Source organism: Myxine glutinosa, chromosome 1, assembly GCF_964187855.1.
Source record: "Myxine glutinosa chromosome 1, kmMyxGlut1.1, whole genome shotgun sequence".
NCBI lineage: Eukaryota > Metazoa > Chordata > Myxini > Myxiniformes > Myxinidae > Myxine > Myxine glutinosa.
The window spans coordinates 264,905,812-264,921,736 of NC_136261.1; the positions used below are offsets into that span (position 1 = coordinate 264,905,812).

A 15,925-nucleotide genomic window follows, 5' to 3' on the forward strand; every position below is an offset into this window, starting at 1 on the left:
CAATAGCGTGTGTGGCCACCATTGTTTTGGATACAGGCAGTGCATCATCGGCGTATACTGCCTACCAGTCTTTGGATGGATTGCTGCTGGATTCTGTCCCACTCAGTCCTCAATGTCTGAAGCAGCTCTGCCCGTGTCCTGGCCCTGCCAACTACGCGTCTCCCAAGCTCATCCCACAGGTGCTCTATGGGATTCAGGTCAGGGGAGAGCGCAGGCCACTGCATGGTGTTGATGTTCTCGCCTTGGAGAAATGCAGTGGTAAAGCGAGCGGCATGGGGATGAGCGTTGTCATGCTGAAAGGTTCTCAGTTCTGGGTGGTCTAGCAGGAATGGCAGCAGATGAGGTCGCAGGATGTTATCCACATACCGCTGGGCATTAAGATTCCCATCCACAACCACCAGTGGCGTCCTGTACCGGCCTGATATGGCGGCCCACACCATCACACTTGGGCCACCCCACCTGTTGGCTTGACGCACGCAACAATCGGCATATCGCTCACCAGTTCTTCTCCAGACATGCTCACGCCCATCAGGACTGTCCACACAGAACCTTGACTCATCGCTGAAAGCGACCTCGTTCCACTGCGCCAAGGTCCACCGCTGATGCTGCTGGCACCATCTCTGTCGGTTGCGGCGATGGGCAGCCGTCATCACGGGGCCTCTGTATGGTCTTCTGGCAGTCAGGCCATAGTCATGCAGTCGTCTTCGTGCAGTATCATTGGAGATCCGTGGGTTTGCACGCCCCGGAGTTTCTGCCGCAGTGCGGGATGCTGGACGGAATCGATCCTGCAGGTGACTTCGGACCATCTGCCTGTCCTGCCTTGCAGTGGTGACTCTTGGCCTCCCTGATCGAGGTCTGTCATCTGCAGAGTTGTGGAGGGTGTCTCTGTCCACCAGGGCCGATATCGTCTGGTGTGAACAGCCAAGGCGACGTGCCACCTCATGGTAGCTCAGTCTGCCTTGCAGCATGCCCAGGGCACGCTGCCGTTGATCCCTTGACAATCGTGGCATGTTGATTGAAATGCCCATTTTGCACTGGCCTTTTTAAAGCCAATATCAAGACATCACGTGCAGCTCATTAAAATCATCCCGTACCCCTTGGCTAATCACTGACAGTCAAAACGGCTGTTCAACAGCTGTGCTATGAAGTGACCATTGAAGGTTCAAGTGACCATCCGTGACCGTTTTGTCTGACAGTGAGGACACTATTGTCCACAAATAAGTTCACACATTTACTACACGCAGTGTTATTGTTTACATTTAAAGGTTTCAAAGGTGGTAAGTTCTTTTGCGTTTCAGTATATATATAAAGCAGTAAAGTATGTTTGTTTGTTTGTCCTCTTATAACTCGAGAACTACTCATCACAGAGAAAAACCAAAGGCATATTCGGAATCAGTACGTCTCAGAGCAACTACAGCACACCTTCAATTTAAAAAAAACTTCGGGTTTTAAAATTAGCGTATTAGCGCAGAAACGCTAGCAGAAGAGGGAGGGAATCGAAGGGGAGGGAGCGCAGCGCTCCCTCTAGCGCTTCGCAGCGCCAGCGCTTCTGTTAGCGTAATTAGTGTATTTCGGAACGTTAATTTTTCAACTTCATTATTCGGAATCAGTACGTCCCAGAGAAACTTCGTAATGTTAATTTTTCAACTTCATCCAATTGACATGGGACCAACGGCATGTGACAGAGAGTGAAACATACATGCTACATTTATTTGACGACAATGAGTTCCGACTTCCGGGTTCGTGCCGCCAACCCTGTTAGGCGCCTCTTGCGGCACACAGGGAATTACCAGTGAACTGGTACTCAATTTGCCCACCTCGGTAGGATGACAGGCTGAGTCAACCCCCCCTGGTGTTAAGGGGGAGGAGGAGGGGAGGGGGAAGAGGAGGGGAGGGGAACAGGGGAGGGGGGAGAGGGAGGGCGGAGGGGGAAAGGGGGAGGGGGGAGGGGAGGGGGGAGGGGGAGGTGAAGGGGGGGAGGGGAAAGGGGAGGGGGAGGGTGAAGGGGGGGGAGGGGGAAGGGGGGAGGGGGGGCGAGGGGAAGGGGGAGGGGGGGAGGGGCCCTTCTTCCCCCCGGGCACCCCCACACCCTTCCCCCCTTCCCCCCTCCCCCTCCCCCCTGTCCTCCTTCCCCTCCCCCTCCTCTTCCCCCTCCCCTCCTCCTCCCCCCCCCTTCCCCCTCCCCCCTTCCCCTTGCCCCCCGTTCCCCTCCCCTCCTCTTCCCCCTCCCCTCCTCCTCCCCCGCCCGGCAATGCCGGGTACTTCTGCTAGTACATTAATACGATAACAAAATAGTGTTAAATCAAGATTGTATTGAGATTATCAAACCAGCTCATTGTCGTCATCTGTTCACTTCCGGATTCGGCAGCAGGCCCATATCAAGTCAATTTCAAAATTATAATTTTATTGAGGAATTTATGATACCTCCTACCTACCTTACAACATCCGCTGGGACCCCAAAACGTACCACAGAAGGTTTTGCAGGGCTAACTCCAAAACTGAGGGAGTAGTTTTTCGGGATGGTCGGACAGACACACTCCTGATTTATAATATAGATGTGACAAATTGTATAGAATTTTGGTTTGGTTGTAATATAATTTTAAACCTAACACGACTTTATGGACAGCCTGTACTTCGTTCATAAGCCTAAAATTATCTTCATATTATCCATGGTGAGTTTACCCAATCGAATGTTTTAATAAACCAATAAGTTGTTAAATTTAACAAGTGAAAATATTAATACACATTATGTTTAAAATGAATAAACAAGACAAGGAACTGTTGGATATTTGCAGATTTGGTCGGCTTGTATTATTAATATAACTGCATTCATTAAATGGTGTAAAATTATCTCTTTCTGAGTGAAGATGCTTAATTTTTTTCCCATTAGGCTGAAATTTTGAGTGTTTTGAGCCACAAGAATGTAATCAAGTTTTACGGAGCTGTCTCTGAGCCACCAAACTACTGTATAGTCACAGGTGAGGACTTTCCATTCAATGTCATGATGTCTTCTACAGACTTGGCATTTAATATGGAATTTTTTTTTTTGTGGGGGTGAACTTACTTTTCAAGATGACTTCGAACCAAAAGTTCATTGGAATTATGTTGAAATTATTCTAGATTTTGTTAATGTGACCTTTAAAGAAACAAAAACCACATTTGACATTTCGAAGCAAATAAATTGATCCTTGAAAGTGATGTAAACTGATATCGAACTCAATTCACGGACAGTACTGTGTTAAACTTCTGTACGTTTTCCAGAAGTATCTCTTTATTTTGCACATTAGCCAAAAAAAATTTCAACAAAAACAAAAGTTTAATTATGACTGGGATTACGGGCAGTAAAATTACAGTTCAGTACTTCGTGTAACCCCCACGAGCATTCAGGAGAGCACGTACACGTTGAGGCATGCTGTTCACGAGATTTGCCACGGTTTGGACAGGAATCTCTTGCCATGCAGTGACAATAGCCTGCTGCAATTCACGCACAGAGGTCGGCTGCTGGTCCAAGTTGTCGATTTGACGCGTTAATTCTGCCACAAGTTCTCTATCGGATTCATATCCAGGGACATGGCAGGCCACTCCATATGCTCTACACCACGGTCACCAAGAAAGTGTTGGATCATGCGAGCACGATGAGGCCGTGCATTGTCATTTTGGAAGACAAAGTTTCCTCGAAAGGCTGCATGAGCAAATGCAAGCAATGTTTCTTCCAGAATGATCCTGTACTTGAACTGGTTCAGGTTTCCATTCAGATCAACCAGGTCAGTTTTGCCCCCTGCATGAAAAGCAGCCCAAACGGTCACCCCCACCACCTCCAGCTTGGACTCTTGGCACTATACAATCTTCGTTGTGGGCTTCATGCACTTGTCTGCGCACTCGGACGCGGCCATCTTGACGATAGACCAGAAATCTAGACTCGTCACTGAAGGTCACGTGTTTCCAGTGTCCTGGCTGCCATTGACGGTGCTATCTGGCCCACTGCAATGGGCGCTGGCTGTGTTGTCTGGTCAGGCTTGGCTTTCTCAGGGGACGCCTGGCATGATCACCTGCTTGAACCAGTCGTTGGTTGACTAGCTTTCTGGATACAGGCACATTTGTCAGTTGCTGCCACTCAGCCCTAAGCCGATTAGCTGACTTGGTACGGCCATTGCAGACTAACCGGTGCAGCTGGCGATCATCTCTCCTTGTGGTTCTGCGTGGACGTCCTGGCCTCGGTATTGGAGTAGGGACACCCCTCTGAGCATTTCGTTTCAGGATCTTTGACACCTGTCCTTGAGTGATGCCATACTGCCGAGCAATAGCACGCTGTTTCATGCCAGAATTTCGTAAAGCCACCACTCCATGACAAACAGCATTGTCAAGTTGACGGACCATCTCCAGAGGAAGCCGCAATAACTTTTGTAGACGTGCAGCAGTTGTTTTCCACTAATACAGAACGCAACAACCCTTATATACCCGATTGTGAACCCAATCGTCAAAACTCAAATGTACCTGTCCTTACATTTTGTCACGCCACCTGTGATATAAGCCTGTTATTGACTTCTTGCTGCGAAGGACAATCAGTGACATGGTTCTTTCAACAAAGACATCACCAAAGGGTAAAGAAACTCACCAGATTGATATACTGAGTTCAGAAAGTAAAACCCAAGTCAAGGAAAAAAAATAATCCATATTAAATGCCAAGTCTGTAGCTCAACAAACTTAACTTTCCACCGAAATAGAACTCCTTCACCCATAATATATAATCCCTAACTGAAGCAACGGTTCCATTACATTTCCACAGAGTATGCTGCAAATGGATCCCTCTTTGAGTTTCTCATGAAAAGTGAAAGCAACAACATGAAGAATGAGTTCATTATTACTTGGGCCATGGATATTGCGAAAGGTAAGGATATCGGTATGTGATCATTCACATTTTGGAGTATTTCAAACTTTTCCCATTCTTTGAAATTTTCAGCATCTATTTTCTTACCCCAAATACCAATATTATTTTTTCCCATTCGTTGATTGTTGAATTTTCGTAGACAAGAAACACCCGTTCCCTCTGGGCAAGGCTGGATTAAGACAGCCAATACCCTGGGCAATGAATCTGTGAAGGGCACCACTACCCCCCTAGTATTAACCAAGAAATCCTGATTTCAAATAAAACCCAAATTTATTTTGATTGGCAGATGTGCATGCCCCTCTCTCCCTCTCTTTGTACAGAGCTATATCGCTACCTGCAGATGTGCAGAATTAAATTTTATATTATTACTTTTTCATATAATTACAAAACAATACGAAGGTATTTCCAGGAAATATCACTGGCTTCGAGTTGCTATAACGTACTTCCAGCATGGCAGTTAGCTGATAAATGATGAATAAAAGTAAAGGCAAAAAAGGTAAAGTTTGAGGGCTTCTCCAAGATGTAGGGCCCCGGCCTGTGCTCCTCAGGCACCATTGTTAATCCAAGGCTGCCTCTGGGAACGGGTTGGGAAGGGTGAGGGGTTAGATGAGGGTAGTAGTGTGGCAAACTATTTTTGTCCCGTGCCGAGTAATTCCTTGGCAGGAGTCAGTAAACGACTTGCGCCATGTGACGTGCACAGACAAAAAATGCAAGTCGTCAATCTACCCTCGTGGGGCACGGGGAGTGGGGAAAATTTCTGTGGCAATAACATGACCCTGGGTACTCCAAGCATGCATGCAAAATTTGTTGATAGGCCAAGCTGTTTTTGAGTCCATAAGCAAACAGACAAACAGACAAATGACCGCGATACATTCCGTCATTACTTATCCAATCTCAACCAAACTTGAAAGGATGACTAAGGGTTACACAATGAAGGTTGTAGCGCATTCATTTGCCCCCCTCCCAAAGTGGGGGTTTCCTCCCCGAGCGGATTTCCCCACCATTGCCGTCAATGTGGTTGCATGTTGAGGTGTATTCCATGTTAAGTTAGTGAATTAGTGGAAGAGGGTGGAGGGATTCATGGCAGACAGAAAGATATCAAGGAAATTGTAAGGGAGGGTTCTGATGTTGTGTGTAATACCGGCCTACCTTTACGGTCTGGAAATGGTGGCACTGACATAGACAACAACAGATGCTGCAGGTTTGTGAGAATAACTGGGTCAGGAGGATTGCGAAGTGAAGAGGGTGGATAGAAGGAGGATGGATGAACTTGGGATGAGATTGGTGTGTAGATGAGCCTGCCGGAGATTGGCGAAATGCCAGCTGAGATGGGCTGGACACTTGGTGTAGTTGGGGAAGAGAGAATGGCAGAGATAGCAGATAGGTTGAGGGAGCAAGGTAGGAGGAAAAGAGGTTGACCATACTTGAGAGAAGAGGATTGTGTGAGGAGTGATAACAGTTAGGTGAGGGTGGTTGGAGAGTGGAAAGTGTTGGCTGAAGGCAGAGGGAAGTGGAGGATTATAGTCGTCAAAGCAGGGCAAAAGCTTGGTACTATTGGACCTCACCCCTTATAAAGGGAAGAGGAGGAGGAAAAGAAGATCTCAAAAAGTTATGGACGAATTCGGACAAAACTTGGTGGATGCGATGGGTAGATGTCAAGAACAAGCTGATTAGATGTTGGTTAAGGTACGGATGCAGATCTGGCCTATCAGGGCTACAAAACGTATACTGTTCAACCTGGTGGAGGAATATGCACTCGACAGATTGCCGTTCTAGTTTATACTGTGTTCTTTATCATTTACAATGCCCCAAAAATAGACAAATAAAATTTGCGCGGATATTGCACGCGAAGGCAAAAGGCGGGAAGACATTTCTTGTAATTAAATGTTTTTAGAAAAGGAATACGGGGGATATGGAAGGGCAGGACGATCAATAAATAACAGAACAGATTATAGCGAACGACATACACAGATAGGGATGATGGGGGAAAAGAAACACAAATTTATATACAATGATAAAAACTATTCCCTTCTATTGCGCCGACAATACCAGATCCACCCAACAAAGGTAGCAGGTGAGGACTTGGGGCAGACATGAGCTGGTGTTGCTGGATGTGGTGTGGTGTGCAGGTTGGTGAAGCACAGTGCGATGTGTGGCTTGGGGCATGAGAATGGCAACGAAGAGCGATGGTGAGCCATCCAATCTCCATAACTGGTCCTCCTTCTGTGGTGACAAATTAGCCACGAGAGAGCAGTATGAGCATACCAAATTTGGCAACGATCGAACATTTTATAGCTGAGATCTTAGGGGGCCATCATGGCCCTCCTCCCCGTCTCTCCCCCCCCCCCCCCCCCCTCACCGCAGTCTTTTGAGCCACTGAAAAAGCCCAGTCCTTTTCGTGTTAATAGATGGCACATTCACCTGAAAATAACACTTTTCCTCAAGACAGGACAGTCGAGAGGGTATCATGCGAGACGTCACATGATGCACAGTGCCGATCCATATCAGCATCACTCGGTTCATTGACAAATGATGGTGAATTCACTAGGGTTTCAACTGACGATCTTTTTAATTCGAGTATGCAAAGTGGTCCACAGTATGCCAAGTTCATTGACTCTTTCTTGATGACTTTCTCGATCTTGTGGGCATGTTTTTGTTGAATGATGAATGATGTATTTATACACACACTTTACCATCACGGCTACCGACAATCCGACATGCCACCTTGCATTATTTATTTACTTATACACACTTTCCCATCTCCACTACCAACATACCTCTTTGAGTTATTTATATATTTATATACACTTTACCATCACTGCTGCCTACATAATTATTTTTTTAAGTTATTTCCTTGTAAAATCTACACGTCCCATTTTTTAAGGTGTGCTCAGGGGCTGTGTCTTAGACAAGGACTTGAATCCTTGTTTTATCAATGCTGGTGAAGAGGGATGACATCAGAAAACTCCAATAGTCTCGGGCTAGAGCAAATGGGCAACATTTACCAAAGGCCAAAGTTATTCTCGTGAAAAAAACCGCAGCTGAATGAGAAAGGATCAAATCTTTAAAAATCCTTGATCTTGGGAAGTTGTTACACCAGACAATTATTTTGGATCAGGAAAGACTATTTTTGGAACGTTGTGGTTTTTCAATCTTTCCTGAAGTACATGTCTGTCGTCATAATAGTTCTAACCCCACAGGTTTGAATTACCTGCATGAAGAAGCTCCATTTAAAGTCATCCACAGAGATCTGAAGTCCAGAAATGGTATTTTTTTTTTTTGTTTTGTTTTTAATCACATTCTTCCATAAGAAGGTTTAAAATTAGTTTGGTTGCTATAACATTGTCAAAATTAGGAAGGTGAGATTGAACAGAAAATGTTTTTGTTTATGACTGAGTTTATAGGTATGGGTTAGTTTGTAAGGTCAATAGAGAAAGCCCAAGATTATCTATAGGCTAACTTATCAATATTATTAGCTTTAATATTTTAGGATTTTGCCTTTTCCTGGTATTTAAAACAATCCTTGAACAAGCTTGTGGATCATTCTGTAATTGCATCTGAGCAGGTATTGATTTTCTTCATCCACATTGACTATTTTAGGTTGTTTTCCCACTAGAGTATGGCAAAGGTAGACCAGGTAAAGTAAAATTGCATCGTCGTAATAATAGAATGCAAAATTATTTGAGGGCAAAGTTGATATTCAGTGCAATGCACAGTGGTATTGTCTTGTTAACGTTCCTGAAATGCACTCAGCATTCTGAAAGCAATGAAAATCCAACTTTGCTTATGTTGTAATCATATATATATATATATATATATATATATATATATATATATATATATATATATATATATATATATATATATATATATATATATATATATATATATATATATATATGTTGTTACGGATCTCGGGGGACGGCTCTCCCGTTAGCAAGGGGGGGTTAATCCCCTTGTCCTGTTAAGCTGGCCGTCTCCGCCGGTCCTGGAAGTATGACGTCACTGATGGCCGATGGTACGTAGGGTCGTAAGCCCAATTAGTCTTAATACCTAAGTATTACCACCGGCCGTCAGCGAGGAAATACCCCCGCCCGTGCCGCAGCGTAATTGATTGATTGTGCCGAGCGAGCGAACTGCGGCGCGGGCCGTTAGCAATGACTAACCCGATTGCGAAGCGGTTGGCCAAAAATCGTGCCACAGGTACTCAATTAAGCAATCACGAAAGTGATCGGATGTGAATGAAAACCAAAGTAAAGGGAGAACAGATATTTATTATTATTTACACAAAACCCAAAGAAGAAAAGAAGAATGAAGTAATTTACAGGGAAGAGGAAGAAGCAGATACACAGGGCAATCCTTAGCTTATACAGTCTTAACTTATACCCAGGGACAGGACAACACAAACAGACTCACACGAATGGGGAATTGCAGGTAGGATTGGCTGGAGGGAGAAGAAGGGTCTGTGCAGAACTGCAGGGCTGGAAGGTGCGGCGGGAAAACGCGGCAACGACGTCCGCTCCAGCTCCACGCTCCGGGCTGGAAGTGAGCAAACGGTGACTCTACGCACTCGGCTTTGCACCGGCAGCTTTCTCGGCGTCCTCTGCCCCCTGCGTTCTCTGCCTCCTGCGTTCTTTCACGCTCAGCTGGATCACGCACCTCCTTCACAGAACTCTTGATTCGTGCTCCCTCTCTCATCTGCGCTTCCTTACTCATCTGCGCTCCCTTACTCATCTCTTGGTGGGGGCTTCCCGTAACGGGTTATATAGCCATGCCCTGGAACCTTCACGAACCTGCTCGATCTTTCTTTCTCCGCCCTCTCAAGCCAAACCCACTCATTCTTGGTTGGTCAGCAAGGGCTTTCTTGGCTCCACCTTCTGATGATGATGGGCGGGCAATGCCCTTCTTCTTCGAGCTGACCACGTGCGCAATGGAGGCAAATGCTGTTGGAGATGTAGGCGAATGCTGTTGGAAATGTAGGCTTTGGGCAATCGAAAGGGGGATCTATCTTATTTGATTTGGTGCAACGTAAGATCGACTATTGGACACACAGCCTTATTTAGAACACAGAATATGGATATAACTATCGAGAGGTCCTATGATTGGCTACGTGCTTGTACATGGACTAGCTAAGGTGCACTCATTTCAATTAACAGCCAATTAAGGGGAAATGTACATTGGGGTTATTTATAAGGAATTTTAATGCTAAATTTGATAGTGAAGGTTCTAAAAACTGCAACAATATATATATATATATATATATATATATATATATATATATATATATGTATATATATATATATATATATATATATATATATATATATATATATATATATAAGCAAAGATATATATATATATATATATATATATAAGCAAAGATCTAACCCTAACCCTAACCCTAACCCTAACCCTAACCCTAACCTAACCCTAACCCTAACAATATATATATATATATATATATTGTTGCGGTTTTGCGAATAAAGAATAACCCCCCCCCCCCCTCGTAGGTAGTTGCACCACAACATGTAGCCTCGCTTTAGTTCAGTTATTTCTTATTAAATGTAAGCCTAGTCTCCTTTCCTGTGTTAGTATGCATTGAGCAGGCCAGTAAGTTCGGTGTTCTTTGGGCTAGAATGCCACGTGCTAGGCCTGGAATAAGTCTGGAAAGGCCCGAAGGAGGAGCTGCCGGGGAGTGGCCGGTAAGCGGCGAGCAGCCAATCGGAGCTCAAGGGGAGTGGCTAACAACGGCAGTGAGGGGTGGGGCTTGGAACATTCGGGTAAGACTGGGGAGGGGCGATATAAGACCCTGCCCCGGGCCCCCCTGAGCGAGTCGCCCAGCCCCTCAGTCTACGAGTGCAGCAGTGACCAAGTCCCAGTGAGAAAGACACATTGTAGTCACGAGTGAAGTCAGTCAGTTGCTTGTTATAGCCCTCTCTGTGAACGAACTCTCCCTGTGCCCTGCGGACTGCTGCAGCTGATAGCGGCGCTTGTGAAGATTATCCATCCCGGAGCCACAGACGCACGATCTCCCTGCCTGTGCTCCCAGCACACGTGCCGCGAACACTTCGAGGGCCACGCCCGGCGAGCTGTCCGGAGCGAACGGTGCCAAGGCGCGTTTGGAGCGCGAACTTGTCCTTCCTCGTTTTCCCCACGTGAGTGAGTGGGCCCTTGTCCGGGATTTAAGTAAGATTGACTAAATATCTGCTCTGTGTCTCTTCTCTTTACCCTGATCACTGTATAGTTGTAAATAAACCTGTGTTCTTCCTTCCATTTGATCGTTCCTGTCATTTCCATCCATTGGCCTAGCACTGTACGAATAAAACCGCTCAAATTGGGTTCAATAGGAATTAACGGCACAAGTCACGTGACACGCAAACCACTTGGCGTATCCGATTAGCGTGGCTTGTGCGAGGTCCAGTCCCCATTCTCGTGGCGGCGTGTGTATCGAAGGTATGTAGAGACTCAACCAGATACCCTTCCACATGCTCGCTACGGGAGTGGCGACTCGGCCTCGTGGACTCGAAGCTCGAAGGGGGAAAAGGGGTTTAACCCCCCCTCTGTACGTCGACGGTCTCGAGAGATCCTCAACAATATATATATATATATATATATATATATATATATATATATATATATAATATATATATATATATATATATATATATAATATATATATATATATATATATATATATATATATATATATATATATTGTTGCGGATATGAGGACTGTATTTTTTGGATTGTGTGCTTTATTATTATTATTATTGTTTATTCTGCACCCTCTGCCTCCGGAGCTGTGTAAAGGTGAAAGGGCATCCCATAATTAGTCCACAAGCATACACGTCAGCCAATAATAGAATACCCCTGTTCGATAGTTATATCTTATTCTGTGTTTTAGGGTAAGGCTGTGTCTCCCATTAATTGAAGTACTCCATTGCACCAGTGAAAGAGAATAGATCCCCTTTCATTCCCATTCCCAAAACCTCCATTTCCCCTTTCGTCATTGCCAAGCCTCGATTGCCAATTACATCCCCTCCAAAACCACCATTGAACATGTGCTCGGGTCGGGGAAGAGGGGCGTGCCCGCCCGTCGTCATCAAGGGCGGAGCCAGAGGGTCGCGTGACCAACCAGGGCCGAGGTGAGCACACCGATGGGCGTGTCCTGAAGGCCGGCGGCTTGATCGCCGGAGGCGCTATAAAGGCGCGCGCGCAAGAAGCGTGGGGTGGTCGGTGGTGAGGAGTGAGTGGACCAAGAGAGAGAAAGAGTGGTTGGACCAAGAAAGAGAAAGAGTGGTTGGACCAAGAGAGAAAGAGTGGTTGGACAGGGAGACGTGCAAGAGTGTTGTTGAGTTGAGGGTTTGGACCAGACGAGTCAGACGAGTCCTGGCAAAGCAAGCGGCGGCCACAGCAGCAACAACACCCAACAGCCGCTTGGGGCCTGGACGGCGGTTTTGAGCAGGGCCGCGAAGGAACGGCGGCTGCTAAACGCGCCGATCGTGCTGCAGGACCCCCTTGGACCTTCCTCTCCCTCCAGCCATCCACCTCCTGCCTTTCCACCCTTCTTGTGTACGTGAGTTTGTTCTGTGTGTCTTGTCCCTGGGTATTTAATTAAGTCTGTATAAGCTAGTATTTGCACTGTGTCACCTGCGTCTTATGTGTTGTAAATAAACGTGACTGCTTTCTTTTTGCTTGTGTGTATAATAAATCCAATTACTCTTCTGTCCGTCTTCTCGTCTTATTCCTTTTCCTCTTTGCATTTCGTCGTTTTAGTCTTTTCCAGATTGGGCAGCTGCGGTGCGATACGGCCAAAGTTCTGGGTGAATCGGGTGAGTCGGGGAACAACTGTTCGGTCGCGGAGCCTTCGCTCGGCAAACAACATCCTAAACCGCGATCAGTAACAATATATATATATATATATATATATATATATACATATATATATATATATATATATATATATATATATATATATACTGTATAATGTATATATATACAGACTTGGCATTTAATATGGAATATTTTTTTTTTTTCTTGACGGGTTTACTTTCTGAACTCAGTATATCAATCTGGTGAGTTTTTTTTACCCTTCGGTGATGTCTTTGTTGAAAGAACCATGTCACTGAATGTCTTTCGCAGCAAGAAGTCAATAACAGGATTATATCACAGGTGGCGTGACAAAATGTAAGGACAGGTACATTTGACGATTGGCTTCACAATCAGGTATACAAGGGTTGTTGCGTTCTGTATTAGTGGAAAACAACTGCTGCATGTCTACAAAAGTTATTGCCGCTTCCTCTGGAGATGGTCCGTCAACTTGACAATGCTGTTTGTCATGCAGTGGTGGCTTTACGAAATTCTGGCATGAAACAGCGTGCTATTGCTCGGCAGAATGGCATCACTCAAGGTCAGGTGTCAAAGATCCTGAAACGAAATGCTCAGAGGGGTGTCCCTACTCCAATACCGAGGCCAGGACGTCCACGCAGAACCACAAGGAGAGATGATCGCCAGCTGCACCGGTTAGTCTGCAATGGCCATACCAAGTCAGCTAATCGGCGTAAGGCTGAGTGGCATCAACTGACAAATGTGCCTGTATCCAGAAGGCTGGTCAACCAACGACTGGTTCAAGCAGGCTATCGTGCCAGGCGTCCCCTGAGAAAGCCACGCCTGACCAGACAACACAGCCAGCGCCGATTGCAGTGGGCTAGAGAGCACCATCAATGGCAGCCAGGACACTGGAATCACGTGACCTTCAGTGACGAGTCTAGATTTCTGGTCTATCGTCAAGATGGCCGCGTCCGAGTGCGCAGACAAGTGCATGAAGCCCACAACGAAGATTGTATAGTGCCAAGAGTCCAAGCTGGAGGTGGTGGGGTGACCGTTTGGGCTGCTTTTCATGCAGGGGGCAAAATGACCTGGTTGTTCTGAATGGAAACCTGAACCAGTTCAAGTACAGGTCATTCTGGAAGAAACATTGCTTCCATTTGCTCGTGCAGCCTTTCGAGGAAACTTTGTCTTCCAAGATGACAATGCACGGCCTCATCGTGCTCGCATGATCCAACACTTTCTTGCTGAACGTGGTGTAGAGCATATGGAGTGGCCTGCCATGTCCCCGGATATGAATCTGATAGAGAACTTGTGGCCAGAATTAACGCATCAAATCGACAACTTGGACCAGCAGCCGACCTCTGTGCGTGAATTGCAGCAGACTATTGTCACTGCATGGCAAGCGATTCCTGTCCAAACCTTGGCAAATCTCGTGAACAGCATGCCTCAACGTGTACGTGCTCTCCTGAATGCTCGTGGGGGTTACACGAAGTACTGAACTGTAATTTTACTGTCCGTAATCCCAGTCATAATTTAGCTTTTGTTTTTGTTGAAATTTTTTTTGGCTAATGTGCAAAATAAAGAGATACTTCTGGAAAACGTACAGAAGTTTAACACAGTACTGTCCGTGAATCGAGTTCGATATCAGTTTACATCACTTTCGAGGATCAATTTATTTGCTTCGAAATGTCAAATGTGGTTTTTGTTTCTTTTAAACGTCACATTAACAAAAAGCTAGAATAATTTCAACATAATTCCAATGAACTTTTGGTTCTAAGTCAACTTGAAAAGTAAGTTCACCCCCACAAAAAAAATATTCCATATTAAATGCCAAGTCTGTATGTATGTATGTATATATATATATATGTATATATATATATATATATATATATATATATATATATATATATATATATATATATATATACACAAAGAATTAAGTTAAGCACCCCTACACAACGAATTAAGGTAAGCACCCCCTAATATATATTCTTTGTGTATATGTATACATTGGCATATATTCTAAGGTATGTGAGATCAAATAATGATTGGTATGACATTAGCAATTATCCATTGATGAAATTGAGTGATCAAAGTGAAAAAAAGTGATTGGTTGAGTCAGTGATCCGATCACGTGGGTCCTACACACGTTATTGACGCAAAGATCGCTAGAGGTCTTCTCAGAACAATGACTGTACGTTAGAAAACATAAACGTCATCCACACTGTCCGTGATGGACCTATAGCTCCATACTTAAATTGAGGTGAAAATATGCCTAAAATTCCCAAAAAATTTCACCTTAAATTATTCAGAATAAAATATTGAAAACGGCATGATTGTTATGTTTTTATGTGACCATAATATCACTTCTCCAGAAAATATAGCAATATCATGGGTATATTACACTGTTTTGACGACAACAAACTTGTAATGTGCGAGGTTGTAAAAAAACGGGGGGGGGTGCTTAACTTAATTCTTTGTGTATATATATATATTGTTGCGGTTTTGAGTTTTGTACAGTCAGTATAATAAAGGTTAAAATTTCCCGTCCATAGTCACACAAGCAACATGTAGCCGCGCGATAGTGTAGTTATTTCTGAGTATTTGTGAGCTTAGTCCTTTTCCTATGTTAGTTCTGCGTTGAGTAGAGTAAGGAGAATAGGTCCTACTTCTACTGACTCTCCAGCCTCCCTAGCCTCATGCCCCTTTGCGCTGACTTTGGTTCATTTTGGGCGAATTAACACGAGGCAGGCCTAGGAAGGTCGGGGCGGAGCCGAATGAGGGCGGCAGAGGAGCTGACGGTAAGCACAAGCCACCAATCAGGGCTCAGAGGTTGTGGCGGCAGCACTGCGTCACAGGGCATGGTTGGAAGGTTCGAGAGGGTTCAAGAAGGTTTGGGGCGTATCTATATAACCCATCGCGCAAAGCCCCGAGAGGACTCGCTGATGAGAGAGAGGACTCGCGCGCACTGACCAACCAGGAGGAATCGTTTTACGAGCAGGCGTTGAGAGCGTCAAAGAACTTTGAGAGATACGTGTGTGAAGAAAGACGCGCATGAACCGGAATACGCGCTTTTATAAAGTGACGCTTGGTTGAGCTGGAGGCCGAGCTGCGTACAGTGCATTAAGTCGCGCGAGTGATAATGGCTGTGTAATCGCCAGCCGCGCTGAGAGACGCGCACTTTCCCTTATACCTCATCGGCTGCTT

At 45.2% G+C, this 15,925-nt stretch overlaps 2 protein-coding genes across 7 annotated transcripts in view; one reads left to right on the top strand and one right to left on the bottom strand.

Annotated features, from left to right (window-relative positions):
* The window catches only part of WDR75 (WD repeat domain 75), a 150,650-nt gene that overhangs the window by 116,068 nt on the left and 18,657 nt on the right, over positions 1-15,925 (bottom strand). The gene's annotated exons all lie outside the window — the stretch shown is intronic.
* Positions 1-15,925, top strand: part of LOC137436963 (mitogen-activated protein kinase kinase kinase 20) — a 145,324-nt gene that overhangs the window by 23,745 nt on the left and 105,654 nt on the right. For 4 of the 5 annotated variants that reach the window (XM_078786570.1, XM_068131217.2, XM_068131226.2 and 1 more), the window contains 3 exons: positions 2,891-2,978; positions 4,787-4,888; positions 8,089-8,154. In XM_078786570.1, coding sequence (XP_078642696.1) covers positions 2,891-2,978; positions 4,787-4,888; positions 8,089-8,154 — 256 coding nt within the window. Of the gene's footprint in view, positions 1-2,890; positions 2,979-4,786; positions 4,889-8,088; positions 8,155-15,925 lie in introns of those variants that run through there. The other variant, XM_078786581.1, reaches the window with a different exon arrangement.